Source organism: Eubalaena glacialis, chromosome 4 (assembly GCF_028564815.1).
Source record: "Eubalaena glacialis isolate mEubGla1 chromosome 4, mEubGla1.1.hap2.+ XY, whole genome shotgun sequence".
NCBI lineage: Eukaryota > Metazoa > Chordata > Mammalia > Artiodactyla > Balaenidae > Eubalaena > Eubalaena glacialis.
Genome location: NC_083719.1, coordinates 102,659,827 through 102,679,261, shown reverse-complemented (window position 1 = coordinate 102,679,261; position 19,435 = coordinate 102,659,827). Strand labels below are relative to the sequence as shown.

At 35.1% G+C, this 19,435-nt stretch overlaps 1 protein-coding gene across 8 annotated transcripts in view; it reads right to left on the bottom strand.

Annotated features, from left to right (window-relative positions):
* Positions 1-19,435, bottom strand: part of CSNK1G3 (casein kinase 1 gamma 3) — a 127,892-nt gene that overhangs the window by 65,031 nt on the left and 43,426 nt on the right. For all 8 annotated transcript variants that reach the window (XM_061189547.1, XM_061189550.1, XM_061189552.1 and 5 more), the window contains exons 3-4: positions 15,998-16,038; positions 5,351-5,420 (exon numbers count right to left, since the gene is read on the bottom strand). In XM_061189547.1, coding sequence (XP_061045530.1) covers positions 5,351-5,420; positions 15,998-16,038 — 111 coding nt within the window. The remainder of the gene's footprint in view (positions 1-5,350; positions 5,421-15,997; positions 16,039-19,435) is intronic.

The window sequence follows — 19,435 nt, the reverse complement described above, 5'->3', positions numbered from 1 at the left end:
CGATCACAAAAGTTAAAAAGCTATAGGAAATATTGGAGATTATGTACTGTAACTTCACATCTGATGATAGAAAACAGTCTACTATTCTCATTAAAGAATTTACCATTTCAACCATTTACCAAGGGCCTACAAATGTCAATCATTCTGCTCAGTTTCTAGGATAAAAATATGATTCTCACTGCCCTCAAAGAGTTCAAATTTTAATGGAGGAGAGAGACATAAGCAAATATAAATATAATATGGTATGATGAAAGAAAAATGAAGATATATTCAAAATAACTTCAGGTCAAAGAAGAAGCTTTTTCTGGAATGAAACAGATACCAGAAAATGCATTGCAAAAGAGGAGACACTTTAGCTGGGGACTGAAGAAAGAAGAAATTCATTGAGAAAGAAAGACATTCCAGAAAGAAGAATACAGATATATGAAAATAATAAGATCTATTCAGAGAACACTAAGTTTAGTGCAACTAAAAAGTGGGTCAAGTAGAAAGAGAAAGAAATGTGGACTTTATACTAAATGACAAGTCTCTAAGAGGAATGGAGGGAAGAAGGAAGTGAGATGCACAAAAAGAAGCCCAATTCAAAAAAAAGGTGACAATGAAGACTGGGAGAAGAGAATGAAGTCAAGAGATCTCTTAAGAGACATAACTGACGGACCTTTTTGATGATTATCCCAAAAAGTCAAAATTAAAGGCAACTAACACTTTCAGCTTGAATGGGTGAGCCACTAATGGAACAAGATAATCCAGAAAAACAAACAGGTCTTTTGGAAGAGAGAGAAATCATTGGAAAAGTAAGGGGAAAGAAGATAGGGAGAGAAATTCTGTGTATATAGAATTTCTGATTCTAGTAAGGACATACATTTATGACTAGATTTTAAGAATGAAGGCTAGCATAAAGAATTGGAAATTATCCTTATATAGATAGTAATTTCATCCTTTCCTTCCTCCCTCCCGCTACAAAAAAATCCAGGATAATAAAAATGAAAGCCACATACTAAAAACAGAAGGAAGAAGCTAGAGTGAGCCTGATTGCTTACTTCTGTGTAGCCAAATCAATCCTACAATTGTCTACTTCAGGACTCCTTGTTTATTTTTCCTCACATAACATTGCTTTACTTGTTTAAGCTACTGCTGTCATGATTTTTGATACTGACAGTCAAATTTATTCCTACCCAATCCAGTGGTCATCATGATTTTGCCTGTGTTCCTCTTCTCTTGACACTCTCTACACTCTCCTATGGGAGACCTCATCCATTCCCTTAGCTTTAAAAACCACCTATGTGTTGATGACTCCCAAATCTAGATCTTCATTTTACTCAATAAATGCTGAGTGGATATTACAAAACAAGACCATTTGAAACATTAAATTTTTGCTATCAGAGAAAGTGATAATGGTATAAAACAATATTCTAATCCTATGGAAAGCTATAAATAATATAAAGAGTCAACCCTCTTATGCACACTGCAGTGAAGCTGTACAGTCCTACTGTATATACGTAACAGATTCAGTGAACAAGTAAGAGAGAAAAGTGAGATACTGCCAGGGAGGTTAGATAAGGAGAAAGACTTACAGGAGAATCAAAACCTAGAGAGTAGAACTAGATAAACTGTATATTATTTCACAGATATCTCAGTAAATAATTCTAAGTAAATTTGTTTTTGCTGTGGCAAAATATAAATAGAAAATTTATCATTTTAACCATTTTTAAATGTACAGTTCAGTGGCATCAGGTATAGTCACATTGTTGTGCAACCACCACCACTATCCACCTCCAGAACTTTTTCATCATCCCAGACTGAAACTCTATAACCATTAAACAATATTTTCCCACTCCCCTCTCCTCTCAGCCCCTGGCAACCACCATTCTGCATTCCGTCTCTATGAATCTGACTACTCTCTGGGTACCTCAAAAAGTGGAATCGCACAGCATTTGTCCCTTTGTGACTAGCTTACTTCATTTAGCATAACGTTCTCAAGGTTCATCTATATTGTAGCACGTGTCAGAATTTCCTTCCTTTTTAGGGCTGAATAATATTCCCTTCTATGTATATAACCACACTTTGTATATCCATTCAAAGTTGTTTCCACCTTTTGGCTATTGCAAATCACACTATGAACATGGGTGTACAACTATCTGTTTAAGTCCCTGCTTTCAGTTCTTTTATGCATATAATTAGAAGTGGAATTGCTGGATCAAATGGTAATTCTATGTTTAATTTTTGAGGAACAGTCGTACTGTTTTCCACAGCAGCTGCAGCAATCCACATCCCCACCAGTAATGCACAAAGATTCCAATTTCTCCACATTCACACCAACACTAGTTGTTTACTGGTTTTTGGTTTGCTTTTCCTTTATTTAGTTAATAACAGCCACCCTAATGGGTGTGAAGTGGTATGTCTTTGTGGTTTTGACTTACATTTTCCTAATGATTAGTGATATTCAGCATCCTTTCATGTGCTTATTGGCCATCTGTATATCTATCTTCTTTAGAAAAATGTCTATTCAAGTTCTGTGCCCACTTTAAAGTTGGATTGTTTGTATTTTTGTTGTTGAGTTTTAGGACTTCTTTATATATTCTGAATATTGATTAAATATATCTATTTTTAAAAATTTATTTATTTTATTTATTTTTGGCTGCACTGGGTCTTCATTGCTGTGTGCGGGCTTTCTTTAGTTGCGGAGAGCGGGGGCTAGTCTTTGTTGTGCTGCGCGGGTTTCTCATTGCGGTGGCTTCTCTTGTTGCGGAGCACGGGCTATAGAGCGCAGGCTCCGTAGTTGTGGCGCATGGGCTTAGTTGCTCCGCAGCATGTGGCATCTTCCCGGACCAGGGCTCAAACCCATGTCCCCTGCACTGGCAGGTGGATTCTTAACCACTGTGCCACCAGGGGAGCCCAGTATATCTATTTTTAAACAGAACACTAACAAGCAAGTTGCTACTTAAATGAAACTTACAATATCATAAAAGAATTATAGATTAAATTACTATGAATGCCCCACTTATGATTAAGAGCAGTCTGAAAATACAATCCTTTCAAGTAGCAACTCCAAAATTAAATCATTTTTAAGTCATCAGTCTCTCCTCAAAACAATTAAACACTCTTGTTTTTCTATAAAGCTCATATGAGTACTCAAAAATGTTTTTAAAATTCATGATTGATAAAAACACTAACAAGTAACTAAAATTCACATGATTCACATGAAACACTCAAAACTAAACACACCTGTCAGAGTTTCAGAGCCACCGTAACACACACCTTCAAGCAATAACACTCATATTTCAATTTATGTAAGTGCTATGCCCTGGAGTACAGGGGAGCACCCTTATATATGCAGACTAAATGGCGGTCCCTGGAGTCGTGGGGCACAACAGCCCTTTGGCATTCAAGTGCTAACAGATGTATGTTCCACTTTATTATTACTATCCCTGACATAAATTTTAAAGTTAAAAAAAGTAAAGAATATAATAATAAAAGTACACCATGGTATTCATTTCAATGACTCCCTAAACTCTAAATTAACTTATTCATTCTTATCCAATTAAAGTATTCAATCCTATTTTTCCAAATGATAGTTTAACTACTTAAGTAGATAGATCTCTTATTTTCATCTCCCCAGCATCCAATCTTCCTTCTTCTGGTAACACCTCAATTTCCCATTAGACAACACCTCTCCCCATTCTCAGTCCCTGATCTTCACAGGTAGTGCCTGAGATGAGTAAGTCTGGGCAATCAAATTCAGTGATTAAATCATTAGACACAAAATAAGACAGTAAGATTCAGTCCTAGAACTTTTGCTGAAATTTTTAGTTAACAGATACTTTTAAAATTGCTAAGCTGGGCTGTTGGTAAGCACCTCTGCCGTCTCATAAGAAGGGCCAATCAGAGAACAAAGCTTACACACACACAAAAAGGCACAGCATAAAGACAAACTCAAGAATGTCCCTGATGACAGTATTGCAATGTCTTATAGATAAGTCCTTTCCCTGAATTTACAGTATATGAGTCAATAAACTCCTTTTTTTTTTTTTTTCCACTTCGCTTCTTAGGGCTTTCTGTCACTTGCCAGTCCTAACTAATATGTATGGTTTCACATATAATTAGTTGTGTCCCCTTATCATTTACATCTCAGTCGTCAGTGATAATTTTGATAAGTCCTGGAGGCCTGTCTGTATCAGGCTTAAACATGCACTATAGAACGTTTATAACGATAAAAACATTATTACAAAATGTCAACTTATTGTCTCGACAATGACTACTCATTCGGAAAGTATGCTCTTAGAAAAAAAAAGAATGCAAAATTGATAACGTATTAAAAAATGTGCAACTCTACCAAGTAGAATGTAAACATGTGCTTACAAAAAAAACACATGAAAAAATTCCATTTTATTAAATCTGGGGAAACAAAATATCCCTACTTGATAAGAAACTGTATGTATAAAATCATTACAGTTAGAATAGTAGTGAACAGAAAAAGTGGAGCTGAGAGAAACATTAACATAAAGTAAATGCAACGTAAAATGGGAAATTTTCTCATTAGTTTTTTCCAGTGGCACAAAATATCCATTCTCATTTAGATTTAGAGTTTATGTAAAAATATACCTGTATTAATTTCCTACAGCCACTGTAATTACTACACACCTGTGGCTTAAAATAACAAAAATTTATTTTCTCACAGTTCTGGAGGCCAAACATTTGAAGTCAGTTTCAACAGGCTGAATCAAGGAGGTTCTATAGGACAATCCTATACCAGGTTTTCATGGCTGCCAGCATTCCTTGGCTTATGGCTATATCACTCCAATCTTGGCCTCTGTAGGCACTTTGCCTTCTCCTCTTCTGTGTACGTAAATGGTTCCTCTGACTCTCTTTTACAAAGACATTTGTGACTGCGTTTAGGGGCCACCCAGATAACCCAGAATAACCTCCTGATCTCAACATCCTTAATCATACCTGTGAAGTCTTTCTATAAGGTAACATTTACAGATTCCAGGGATTATGATATGGATATTTTTTATGCAGCCATTTTTCAGCCTACCACCATGTCATAAGTCATTTCAATAACTATAATACCACCAAAAAGGCTAAGCATCTGGAAACTATATGCACCTTATATTCTCAAATTAAATTTTTTTACAATGTTCTCTACTTATATTAGTACCAACACAAAAAGCTCCAAAAATGTCATATTTAGAATAAAAAGGGAAGACTCTAGTAAGAAAATATCTACTAAGCATTGCCTTAAGAAGTGATTAATATTAACTAAATTTAACATACTATTCTTTGAAACTACAGAGTTATTATCATGACAATCCATTTTATTACAAATTTAAAAATTAATATAAGACTTTACCTCCAGATCCTAACTGCTTGTAGAATCTGTATTCCAAATGTAGCTGTGGTGCTCTGGATTTCATGGGCTCCTAATTTAAAAAAAAAAAAAGCAACAACAAAAAATATTTAAGTTATTAAAATATCACTAGGCCCCAATTCTGAATTTATAAACCTTGGTGTCAACTCTTTTTTTTTTTTTTTTTTTTTTTGGTATTCCAAGCATTGTTCCTTATAATATTTCAACTTTTTGCCTTGATTAAAATACAATCTGAGACAGAGTAAAACGGTGTTCAACAATTTCCAGAAATACATATAGTATCCATACATATGAAAAGACCCACCTCAATAAAGCAAAATAATATTTAATATTTCAAACATTCAGAAGCATATGAATGCATTAGAAAAGGTCTTTAAAAGCTACATAATAAACCAGTAGTTAACTCAGGAGAGGAATCTAGGTTTGAGTAAGGTCAAAGGTGAACTTTTAATTTCTGTTGATTTTTTTTAAAGATCAAATATATATATATATATATTTTTTTTTTAGACAGTAAATATGGTCTATTTTTGCTTCTTTCCAATAGAATACATTTGATCATTTTTTTTTTTATACAGCAGGTTCTCATTAGTCATCCATTTTATACACATCAGTGTATACATGTCAATCCCAATCACCCAATTCATCACACCACCACCACCACCCCCCCGCTGCTTTCCCACCTTGGTGTCCATACGTTTGTTCTCTATATCTGTGCCTCAATTTCTGCCCTGAAAACCAGTTCATCTGTACCATTTTTCTAGGTTCCACATATATGCGTTAATATACGATATTTGTTTTTCTCTTTCTGACTTACTTCACTCTGTATGACAGTCTCTAGATCCATCCACGTCTCAACAAATGACCCAATTTCGTTCCTTTTTATGGCTGAGTAATATTCCATTGTATATATGTACCACATCCTCTTTATCCATTCGTCTGTCGATGGGCATTTAGGTTGCTTCCATGACCTGGCTATTGTAAATAGTGCTGCAATGAACATTGGGGTGCATGTGCCTTTTTTTTTTTTCACTTTTTTTTTTTTAACATCTTTATTAGGGTATAACGGCTTTACAATGGTGTGTCAGTTTCTGCTTTATAACAAAGTGAATCAGTTACACATATACATATGTCCCCATATCTCTTCCCTCTTGCATCTCCCGCCCTCCCACCCTCCCTATCCCACCCCTCTAGGTGGCCACAAAGCACCGAGCTCATCTCCCTGTGCTATGTGGCTGCTTCCCACTAGCTATCTATTTTACGTTTGGTAGTGTATATATGTCCATGCCACTCTCTCACTTTGTCCCAGCTTACCCTTCTCCCTCCCCGTATCCTCAAGTCCATTCTCTAGTAGGTCTGCATCTTTATTCCCGTCTTGCCCCTAGTTTCTTCTGACCATTTTTTTTTTATTTTTTTAGATTCCATACATATGTGTTAGCATACGGTATTTGTTTTTCTCTGTCTGACTTACTTCACTCTGTATGACAGTCTCTAGGTCCATCCACCTCACTACAAATAACTCAGTTTCGTTCCCTTTTATGGCTAAGTAATATTCCATTGTATATATGTGCCACACCTTCTTTATCCATTCATCTGTTGATGGACACTTGGGTTGCTTACATGTCCTGGTAAATAGAGCTGCAATGAACATTTTGGTACATGACTCTTTTTGAATTATGGTTTTCTCAGGGTATATGCCCAGTACTGGGATTGCTGGGTCGTATGGTAGCTCTATTTTTAGTTTTTTAAGGAACCTCCATACTGTTCTCCATAGTGGCTGTATCAATTTACATTCCCACCAACAGTGCAAGAGGGTTCCCTTTTCTCCACACCCTCTCCAGCATTTGTTGTTTGTAGATTTTCTGATGAAGCCCATTCTAACTGGTGTGAGGTGATACCTCATTGTAGTTTTGATTTGCATTTTTCTAACAATTAGTGATGTTGAGCAGCTTTTAATGGGCTTCTTGGCCATCTGTATGTCTTCTTTGGAGAAATGTCTATTTAGGTCTTCTGCCATTTTTGGATTGGGTTGTTTGCTTTTTTAATATCAAGCTGCATGAGCTGTTTATATATCTTGGAGATTAATCCTTTGTCCGTTGATTCGTTTGCAAATATTTTCTCAAATTCTGAGGGTTGTCTTTTCGTCTTGTTTATGGTTTCCTTTGCTGTGCAAAAGCTTTGAAGTTTCATTAGGTCCCATTTGTTTATTTGTGTTTTTATTTCCATTACTCTAGGAGGTGGATCAAAAAAGATCTTGCTGTGATCTATGTCAAAGTGTGTTTTTCCTATATTTTCCTCTAAGACTTTTATAGTGTCCGGTCTTACATTCAGTTCTCAAATCCATTTTGAGTTTATTTTGGTGTACGGTGTTAGGGAGTGTTCTAATTTCATTCTTTTATATGTAGCTGTCCAGTTTTCCCAGCACCACTTATTCAAGACACTATCTTCTCTCCATTGTATATCCTTGCCTTTGTCATAGATTAGTTGACCATAGGTGCGTGGGTTTACCTCTGGGCTTTCTATCTTTTCCATTGATCTATGTTTCTGTTTTTGTGCCAGTACCATATTGTCTGGATTACTGTAGCTTTGTAGTATAGTCTGAAGACAGGGAGTCTGATTCCTCCAGCTCCGTTTTTTCCCCTCAAGACTGCTTTGGCTATTCGGGGTCTTCTGTGTCTCCATACAAATTTTAAGATTTTTTGTTCTAGCTCCGTAAAACATGCCATTCGTAATCTGATAGGGATTGCATTGAATCTGTAGATTGCTTTGGGTAGTACAGTCATTTTCACAATATTGATTCTTCCAATCCAAGAACATGGTATATCTCTCCATCTGCTTGTATCATCTTTAATTTCTTTCATCAGTGTCTCATAGTTTTCTGCATACAGGTCTTTTGTCTACCTTGGTAGGTTTATTCCTAGGTATTTTATTCTTTTCGTTGCAATGGTAAATGGGAGTGTTTTCTTAATTTCACTTTCAGATTTTTCATCATTAGTGTATAGGAATGCAAGAGATTTCTGTGCATTAATTTTGTATCCTGCAACTTTACCAAATTCATTGATTAGCTCTAGTAGTTTTCTGGTGGCATCTTTAGGATTCTCTATGTATAGTATCATGTCATCTGCAAACAGTGACAGTTTTACTTATTCTTTTCCAATTTGGATTCCTTTTATTTCTTTTTCTTCTCTGACTGCCGAGGCTAGGACTTCCAAAACTACGTTGAATAATAGCGGTGAGAGTGGACATCCTTGTCTTGTTCCTGATCTTAGAGGAAATGCTTTCAGTTCTTCACCATTGAGAATGAGGTTTGCTGTGGGTCTGTCATATATGGTCTTTATTATGTTGAGGTAGGTTCCCTCTATGCCCACTTTCTGGAGAGTTTTTATCATAAATGGGTGTTGAATTTTGTCAAAAGCCTTTTCTGCATCTATTGAGATGATCATATGGTTTTTATTCTTTATTCTTTATTTATTTTATTGATTTGTGTATATTGAAGAATCCTTGCATCCCTGGGATAAATCCCACTTGATCATTGTGTATGATGCTTTTCACGTGCTGTTGGATTCTGTTTGCTAGTATTCTGTTGAGGATTTGTGCATCAATATTCATCAGTGATATTGGTCTGTAATTTTCTTTCTTTGTAGTATCTTTGTCTGATTTTGGTATCAGGGTGGTGGTGGCCTCATAGAATGAGTTTGGGAGTGTTCCTTTGCAATTTTTTGGAAGAGTTTGAGAAGGATGGGTGTTAGCTCGTCTCCAAATGTTCTATAGAATTCACCTGTGAAGCCATCTGGTCCTGGACTTTTGTTTGTTTAAAGATTTTTAATCACAGTTTCAATTGCATTACTTGTGATTGGTCTGTTCATATTTTCTATTTCTTCCTGGTTCAGTCTTGGAAGGTTATACCTTTCTAAGAATTTGTCCATTTCTTCCAGGTTGTCCATTTTATTGGCATATAGTTGCTTGCAGTAGTCTCTTAGGATGCTTTGTATTTCTGTGGTGTCTGTTGTCACTTCTCCTTTTTCTTTTCTAATTTTATTGATTTGAGTCCTCTCCTTTTTCTTGATGAGTCTGGCTAATGGTTTATCAATTTTGTTTATCTTCTCAAAGAACCAGCTTTTAGTTTTATTGATCTTTGCTATTGCTTTCTTTGTTTCTATTTCATTTATTTCTGCTCTGATCTTTATGATTTCTTTCCTTCTGCTAACTTTGGGTTTTGTTTGTTCTTCTTTCTCTAGTTCCTTTAGGTGTAAGGTTAGATTATTTATTTGAGATTTTTCTTGTTTCTTCAGGTAGGCTTGTATAGCTATAAACTTCCCTCTTAGAACTGCTTTTGCTGCATCCCATAGGTTTTGGATTGTCGTGTTTTCATTGTCATTTGTCTCTAGGTATTTTTTGATTTCCTCTTTGATTTCTTCAGTGATCTCTTGGTTATTTAGTAACGTAGTGTTTAGCTTCCATGTATTTGTGTTTTTTACGTTTTTTCCCCTGTAATTCATTTCTAATCTCATAGCGTTGTGGTCAGAAAAGATGCTTGATATGATTTCAATTTTCTTAAATTTACTGAGGCTTGATTTGTGACCCAAGATGTGATTTATCCTGGAGAATGTTCCGTGCGCACTTGAGAAGAAAGTGTAATCTGCTGTTTTCGGATGGAATGTCCTATGAATATCAATTAGATCTATCTGGTCTATTGTGTCATTTAAAGCTTCTGTTTACTTATTTACTTTCATTTTGGATTATCTGTCCATTGGTGTAAGTGAGGTGTTAAAGTCCCCCACTATTATTGTGTTACTGTCGATTTCCTCTTTTACAGCTGTTAGCAGTTGCCTTATGTATTGAGGTGCTCCTATGTGGGGTGCATATATATTTATAATTGTCATATCTTCTTCTTGGATTGATCCCTTGATCATTATGTAGTGTCCTTCCTTGTCTGATGTAACAGTCTTTATTTTAAAGTCTATTTTATCTGATATGAGTATTGCCACTCCAGCTTTCTTTTGATTTCCATTTGCATGGAATATCTTTTTCCATCCCCTCACTTTCAGTCTGTATGTGTCCCTAGGTCTGAAGTGGGTCTCTTGAAGGCAGCATATATATGGGTCTTGTTTTTGTATCCATTCAGCAAGCCTGCATCTTTTGGTTGGAGCATTTGATCCATTCACGTTTAAGGTAATTATCGATATGTATGTTCCTATGACCATTTTCTTAATTGTTTTGGGTTTATTTTTGTAGGTCCTTTTCTTCCCTTGTGTTTCCCACTTATAGAAGTTTCTTTACCATTTGTTGTAGAGCTGGTTTGGTGGTGCTGAATTCTTTTAGCTTTTGTTTGTCTGTAAAGCTTTTGATTTCCCCATCGAATCTGAATGAGATCCTTGCCAGGTAGAGTAGTCTTTGTTGTAGGTTCTTCCCTTTCATCACTTTAAGTATATCATGCCACTCCCTTCTGGCTTGTAGAGTTTCTGCTAAGAAATCAGCTGTTAACCTTATGGGAGTTCCCTTGTATGTTATTTGTCGTTTTTCCCTTGCTGCTTTCAATAACTTTTCTTTGTCTTTAATTTTTGCCAATTTGATTACTATGTGCCTCGGCATGTTTCTCCTTGGGTTTATCCTGTATGGGACTTGCTGCGCTTCCTGGACTTCGGTGGCTATTTCCTTTCCCATGTTAGGGAAGTTTTCGACTATAATCTCTTCAAATATTTTCTCGGGTCCTTTCTCTCTCTCTTCTCCTTCTGGGACCCCTACACTGTGAATGTTGTTGTGTTTAATGTTGTCCCAGAGGTCTCTTAGGCTGTCTTCATTTCTTTTCATTCTTTTTTCTTTATTCTGTTCCACAGCAGTGAATTCCACCATTCTGTCTTCCAGGTCACTTATGCGTTCTTCTGCCTCAGTTATTCTGCTATTGATTCCTTCTAGTGTAGTTTTCATTTCAGTTATTGTATTGTTCATCTCTGTTTGTTTGTTCTTTAATTCTTCTAGGTCTTTGTTAAACATTTCTTGCATCTTCTCGATCTTTGCCTCCATTCTTTTTCCGAGGTCCTGGATCATCTTCACTATCATTATTCTGAATTCTTTTTCTGGAAGGTTGCCTATCTCCACTTCATTTAGTTGTTTTTCTGGGGTTTTATCTTGTTCCTTCATCTGGTACATAGCCCTCTGCCTTTTCATCTTGTCTATCTTTCTGTGAATGTGGCTTTTGTTCCACAGGCTGCAGGATTGTAGTTTTTCTTGCTTCTGCTCTCTGTCCTCTGGTGGATGAAGCTATCTAAGAGGCTTGTGCAGTTTTCATGATGGGAGGGACTCTCAACTCTTATATAATGTAATACTCTATTAGTCATCTTTGTCTCCCTAAGGTTAAATCCAGATAGTCAACTTTAAGCGCAGTGTAAAATAAATTAATGCCATAAATGTACACAAGGTTAAGTGGCTATTAGATCAAGCATTAGGGAAATCTGTGTTTGACTCTTTGACCCTGAATAAGAGTATACTGTGAACATTCATGACTAGAATGGTGGCCCTGATTCTATTTCTCCTGTTCCCAGGAATTCACCTCTAAACTATATATTTCTAATGTAAAGAGAAGTAAGAAATTACAAAAAAGTAAGAAAGAACAAAGACGGAGATAGGAAAATTCTGACAGTAGCAACAATATATTTTTTTTTAATTTTTAGCTGGAGTACAGCTTACAATAAAACACACAGTTCCTAAGTATTAGGCCCATGAGCTTTGTAAATTGTATCTATCTCTGCAACCACCATCTCAAAAAACCTTTAGCCTCTAAAGTTTAGAGCATTTCAATAACCCTTCTCTCAGAGATAATCACTTTTGGACTTCTATCACCTTCGGATTTGTTTTGTCCGTTGTTGGATTTCATACAAATGACATTATACAATATATGTTTTATATGTATGTGTCTGGCTTTTTTCATTCAACATAATGTTTTTGAGATTTTTACACACACACACACACACACACACACACAGAGAGAACATAAACAGAAGCAAAACAGATTTAACATATAAGAAATAATAAATGTGTGAAAATATTTGCAGGAAACAAAACTATAACCAAGTAATAATACAGGAAAATTGAACAAGATTCAACAGGAAAGTACAGCAAGCTAACAAAATGTAAACAAAACCAACAAATCTTCAAGAAGTACAAAAAAACTACAATAACAAAATTTAAAACTAATCTACCAGCACATTAACACAACAGAAAAGAGAATTTGGAAACTGGGAGATAGAAAAATGTCTAAAGAATGAGAAAATTTTGTAGACTGCATCTATATAAAGTATACAAAATACATTATGAAGGAAGAAAAATAGAAAATATAGGAAAAAGATTAGAGTTCTGGACAATATAATGAGAAGGTCTAATATGCATTTGATAAGTGTCTCGAGAGAAAAGTGAGCAGAGGGAATAACTGAAGAAATAAATGCAAGAACTGATGAAAGATAAACCAGAGATTCAAGAGGAATGTGAATCCCAAACAGAATAACTAAAACATTTATACTAAGATATATCGTAGTGAAAGAACCAATGACAAAGACTTCAGAAAAAGAACCTGTAAAATCCCAGTGGAACAATTATAATCATAAAGATTATTATTAGAGAAAACAATCAGCTTAGTTCTTGAGAGGCAGAATGGTAGGGCACAACTCTAGTTAAAAGCACAGGCACTGAAACTAAATTGTATTGGGTTTGAATTCTAAATTCACTACTTACTAGCTGTTGTAGAGACTTTGGCAAGTTACTTAATCTTTTTGTACTTTTCAGTTCCCTCATCTACGAAAGAGGGATAGAATATTCTTTCTCATTTTGTTTATATACACATATATATGACTTAAAATAGCTCCTTCCACATAGTGGAATTCTTCAGTTAACTATATAAAAGTATATAACCATAAGATATAATAAAAGATGCCCACTCAGGAAATCACAAGTAAAATTAAATACATAACTTATTCAATCACTAATATTCCCTAGGTAAAAACAGAAACCCAGATCTAACTTAGTTGAGTCAGTTCAACTTGATTCCAATACTTTACTAGCAGTAAAATTTTATTGTGCCACCATATAACAAAAATCACCTCACCACAGAATGAATTTTTCATTATCCATGAACGACGGGTTACTATATAACTACAAACAACAAGATATGAGGGTGGTGGCTGAGGTCAAATTTAACAAATTACCTTGAAACATACTATCAATATGAACTAGGGTAACATTAAATAAATGCGAAAACCTTTATAGGAGATAACAGAGCTAAAAGTAGTCACTGAAGTTTGCTCTCTGAACACCACTGTCAACAAATAATGCCTTTATTTGTACCAACGTACAAAAATAAGATAGCACTGAAGGTATACAGACATAACATTTTCAAGTGGTTACTTTTTAGGGAGGTTCTGAACAAAATTACATTATCTTCAATAAACAGAGACAATAGATACAAACAGATAACGTAAGATACAAAAATATATATAAGGACACTTTATATATATATAATACATACACATACACACACGCACACACACACACAAATATTTAGTAAACTAAGTACCAAACCCTGGTCCAACAGTTTATGTGAAAAATTTTCTGCCCTGCCAATATATTTTTTGGATGAATCTGAGGCAAGCATGACTCTATACCATACTTCAACCTCAAAGTACCACAAAGAGATCCAAAAATATCCCCAGTTCTCCCAAAGAATACCGAATAACCACAATTATTATATGTAGTCCTGATCACTGTGCTTTAAAAAGGGATAAATCAGAGCAGAAAAAGAATGTCCGCCCGCCAAAAAAAAGAAGAAAAATAAGGGGATAGTGATATGGCATGAAGGTAAACTAAAAAAAGTGACTTATGTGTGTATACATAAGAAGGCTAAAAGATGGCATAATACATGTTTACTAAGGCATCAAAGATGTCAACAGGGTAAACAAGTTCCAAATCTGAAAATAACAGGACCTAAGGGTCACCAGTTAATGACTGAAATGGACAAGTAAAGGTCAGCCTAGAGGGGCTCCTATTTTGACACAACGGTTTATTTGCCCTAACGTATCAGTTAAATATCTGATAGATATCTGAAGCTACTCACTACGGGCCATCAATAACACAGAATATGGGTGTTGCCACACTTCCATCCTGGTGTGCCACCCCAACTCCCAACACCGTACAACATCTAGATCCCAGACCACTGGCCTAGAACATGGGAAAAGAAAGAAATCCAAAGAAAAAGTCAGCAGTGCCCATTCCCTGCATCCTGGGCCTCCCTATTGTGATTCACACAAACTAACTCCCCTCGTCCTGATTTCACACTCATGAGGGAACCTTGTAATTTTAACTTAGCATTCTATGTATATCAGCCTACAGAAAGAAAACATATTATTTATACTGATGTCGGCATTCTGGACCCATAATAGTAAAATACCTCACTGTAAGTTAGAAATTAACTCTTCCTAAATATTTACACCTCTGAGAGCTTGACTGATTGCATGAATTAATACTGTGAATCCACTTCTGATTAACAGTGACATTCTTAATGAGACAACCTAACCAGATTTTCTGTCATAAAGTCAAGGACCAGAACTTAAACCTAGGTGAACTCATGCCAGGTAAATGCCAGTCCCAACTCACATGTCAGCCAGCTAGTCTCTCCTGGTGGCACCACAACCCTTCTGTACATTTTTATTTCCCAGTAAAAGTAAACAGCATTTGTTGCAGTGAAACTTGGTTTACACTCACAGGACACTTAAAATTAAGTAGCACAGTTTTCTATCTCATCCCAAAAGTTTTTTTTTAAATTTTTTAAATTTCTCCCACTTGCCTCTTCCTCAAGTAGTCTCTCCTTCTATATTAAAGCACATTACCCTAATAACAGTGGTTATATTGGCAGAGACAAGATTGAGACTAGCAGGCAGGCTGGGAAAACCAAGCCATGCTCAACCTCAGGGAAACATGGCTGGCAAACCAGATAGAACAGATGTGCCAGGACAAAGTTATAGCTTATGAAAATTCCCAGATCCCAACTATTCAAAAAAAAAGCTGCCTTACAGCTGTCATACCAGGCACATTTGGGACTTCAAAACAGTCCCAGGGGAGTTTGCTTGCCTGGGTATCCACCCACATCAAGAATTTCTGAATCCTTGAAGGTCAAGCAATAGCCAAGTTTTACCAAATATAAAAACATCAACAGAAAAAGAGATTTTGGAAGGTACCTCAAATACATTTTCAAATAATGTAATCCTGAATACTAAGGACACCTTTGTCCAAATGCTTGAATCAGGAAGAAAAATCTTGCATTCTAACTTTTATCTAATTAAAAGTGCCAATACACCAGCTTCCTTAAATTCAAAATTTTAAAAATTCAGTTCTATAATGCTGCCAAAGTAAAGGGATTAAGTTTTTGTAACACACAAAGACACAGATATCTTATATATACATTATCATACACTTGAGGGGCATGATGATGCTAGGAGCTTAATAACAAAAGATCAGTTACACTTACCACTTTCCCAATAAACACTCAAGTTAAAATGATATGAAAAAAAAGTAGTGAAAATGCAACTTAATCATTAAAGAAATAACAAGAAAATAATTAAAGAAAAATAAGAAACATGAACTTACCAGTTTAATTGCCACATATTCATTTGTGTATAAATTTTTCCCTTGAAAAAAAAAGAAAAATGTCAGATTCTACCAGCAATGAATTTTTAAAGATACCTTATGTAAAACTGTACTCTGGGGGGTCGGGGGAAGCACATAACACATTTAAATGAAACATAGGTTTTTGCTTCCAACTGTTTAGCAGAAGTCTCAATAACAAGGAAATATTTAAATTTATGATCAACTCCATAACATATTTAGTATTTCACCTGGATTCAGAGTAGAAAGTAATACTAATAAATACTTTAGTCCATTTATTAAAAAAAAAAAAGAAAAATTCTTATTTTGTTGGAATACTGCATACAATTTACAAAGTAATCAGTAGGCAAACACATGCTAAACTAAATTTCAAAACTAGAACCCTATATAGAAACAGGAGTACAAAATTCCTTTCTCGATCACCACCTCATTTTAAATCCTTCATTATTATGGGATGTGATCTTAATAGGGCTCATATGCATTCTAGTAAATAGATCAAATATATAGAAAAAAATCTGGAATACCTTTAAAATAAAATAAAATTTTAAAAGTATTATTCAATAATTGGCTTTGACAAACTAGTTAATTACTCTGAGGGGAAGAAGGGTTATTAATAACTTGCCTTATAACCAAATTAAATTCCAGGTATTTTAAGAGTTAGATATAAGCCATAAAACAAGAAAAAATATTTATCAGGCCAGTATATAGAAGCCTTTTTGAGCATTAAAAATAAATGGAAAAAGATTAACAGATCAGAAGATTTTATACAGATTTGATAGCTTAAAATATTTTAAACTTTTGTAAGTTGAAAAAAACTATTATATACAAAGAACAGGTGAAAGACAAATCAGAATAAAGATTTAATATAATTAATATGTAAAGAATTCAAATGAATTACAGTAATCATTGGCACCAGCAAGTTGAAAATAATCTAGAAAATTCCAAGGGGTCAACATCTGTAGTTCAACTAAAATACTATGGAGAATTAAGTATATGAAGAAAATCTGATACAGAAATTAATGTGCTTCTTTACAAGTACAGTTCAAAGAATAAAAAACAGAACAATATTTGATTTCTGGATTTCCAGTATTCTTTCAATAAGCATGTACTATTTTAATAGTAAGAAAAACAGAACACTGATCATTGTTGTTTTTAACTGTGATAGTAACTGGCCCTGGTCACACTGGCTACTTAACACAAAATAGGTGATCATCAACTTTCACACATGTGATTTTTCCAACATAATACTCCTAACTTCGTTTTATACAACAGCTCATAAATGGCAGTAAAACTTCTAGAAAAAATTTCAGTCTTGGATATGCTGCCACAGTGAGCAGTATTTTCACCATAAGAATCTTTGCCACAAGCAGTTTCGCAGCACAGCTAATTGCCCATGAGGCAATTTTGCTGGAAAAGATAAAACAATGAAAATAAAATTAAAAATGAACATTAAAAAGGACACAATGACACATGAAAGACTAGTAATAAAATATTTTAAAGATTCTACTGTGCAAAATGAAAATACAAAAAATATCTGAATACATTTAAAACGTGTATAGATTCATGATTATAGTTGTATTATGGTATATCTGAGAAAAGGTGACACTTCCTTTGTCAAAGTCAATCATTAAGGATTTAGAATCTCATGTTGGACCTAAGTTCCCTACAACATAAAAAAATTAACTCGGGCTTCCCTGGTGGCGCAGTGGTTGAGAATCTGCCTGCCAATGCAGGGGACACGGGTTCGAGCCCTGGTCTGGGAAGATTCCACATGCCACGGAGCAACTGGGCCTGTGAGCCACAACTACTGAGCCTGCGCGTCTGGAGCCTGTGCTCTGCAACAAGAGAGGCCACGAAAGAGAGAGGCCTGCGCACCGCGATGAAGAGTGGCCCCCGCTTGCCGCAACTAGAGAAAGCCCTCGCACAGAAACAAAGACCCAACACAGCCAAAAATAAATATAAAAATAAATTTAAAAAAAAAAAACTAACTTTAAGTCTCCACAGATATCCCTGGAAATAAAATGAACAATCAAGGGATGCTCCTATTTATTATCAATATATGTAACCTATATAACTGGTAGTAAATCTCTAGACTACATTTAAATGTTCCATCACATGACCAGTCTTTATGTTTTATCAAATCATCTAAGTCAGATTCTGTACCAAATACAAAAATTCTGTCTCCATAATGTTCTCCACTATCAAAGAGCAAAAATTTTCACCATTTTCAAGAAACTTACACTCATCAGGAATCATATAACCATTTCTTTATGGGGGATAGGAAGAGCTTGATTCTTCTTTTGCCTCCAACTTCTAATATTGCATGATAAATCTGATAAAGACAGTATTAGAGTGCAAGCTGTTGTATCTAAATTAGCCAAAGAACTGACAATGCTCTGGATGACTGTTGTGAGTTACTAGCTGCTTCTTTACATTTGCTATAGCTTGGTAAGCTTTTGGTTTGAGGTGTGGCAGGGATGACTGCGTTCCCTGAAGGATCTGCAAAGTGATGTTCTCATTTTCTAGTATTGTATGCAATCTGGCTTTTCACTCTCTTATGTCATACATCTAGTAAGTTTTCTTATCATTTTATTTTCTATCAAGTCAATATATGTAGTTGTTTTATTCACTATTTTAAGACCACCACACTACTCGTCGCTATTTAGACCAGTATGAGGCCTAAGATTTATATAAAATAAAAATATAAGGAGGTTAGGAGGTTGGCATAGACATACTACTATATATAAAATAGATAATCAACAAGGACCTACTATATAGCACAGGGAACTCTACTCAATACTCTGTAATAACCTATATGGGAAAAGAATCTGAAAAACAATAGATATACATATAACTAAATCACATTGCTGTACACCTGAAACATAACACTGTAAATCAAGTATACTCCAATATAAAATAAAAATTTTTTAAAAAAATGAAAGCACTGCATCAGTGGAGAAGTGAAACCAAACTGTCAACCAGTCGAAACCAAACTGTCAAACCAAAATGTCAACCAGTTATTTTATCTTTTACAGCATTGAAACCAAATTGTCAATCAGTTATTTCACCCTTTACAGCAAAACTGCCTTATGGCCAATGAGTTGTATGGCCAAACAGTAAAACTGCTTGCAGCAAAGACTTATGGCGAAAATACCTAGAACCGTTGCCACCACTGTACAGCAGTGTTTGTTCATATAAATATTATAATGCTTTTCTGAGTTTTGTCCTTATTTTATAAAAATTAGTGAAAAAAAAAGCATTCATTCTAATGCTAAATAGCATGAGTCTCATAAACCTGTCACACTTATCACAAAGATGGAGGTTCAATAGGAGTACCCAAAGTGGTGAATGCTAGGCTATAGTGAGGTACTCACTGAGCCCATAAATATAAAACAATTTTAGAAAACACCATATTTCTAG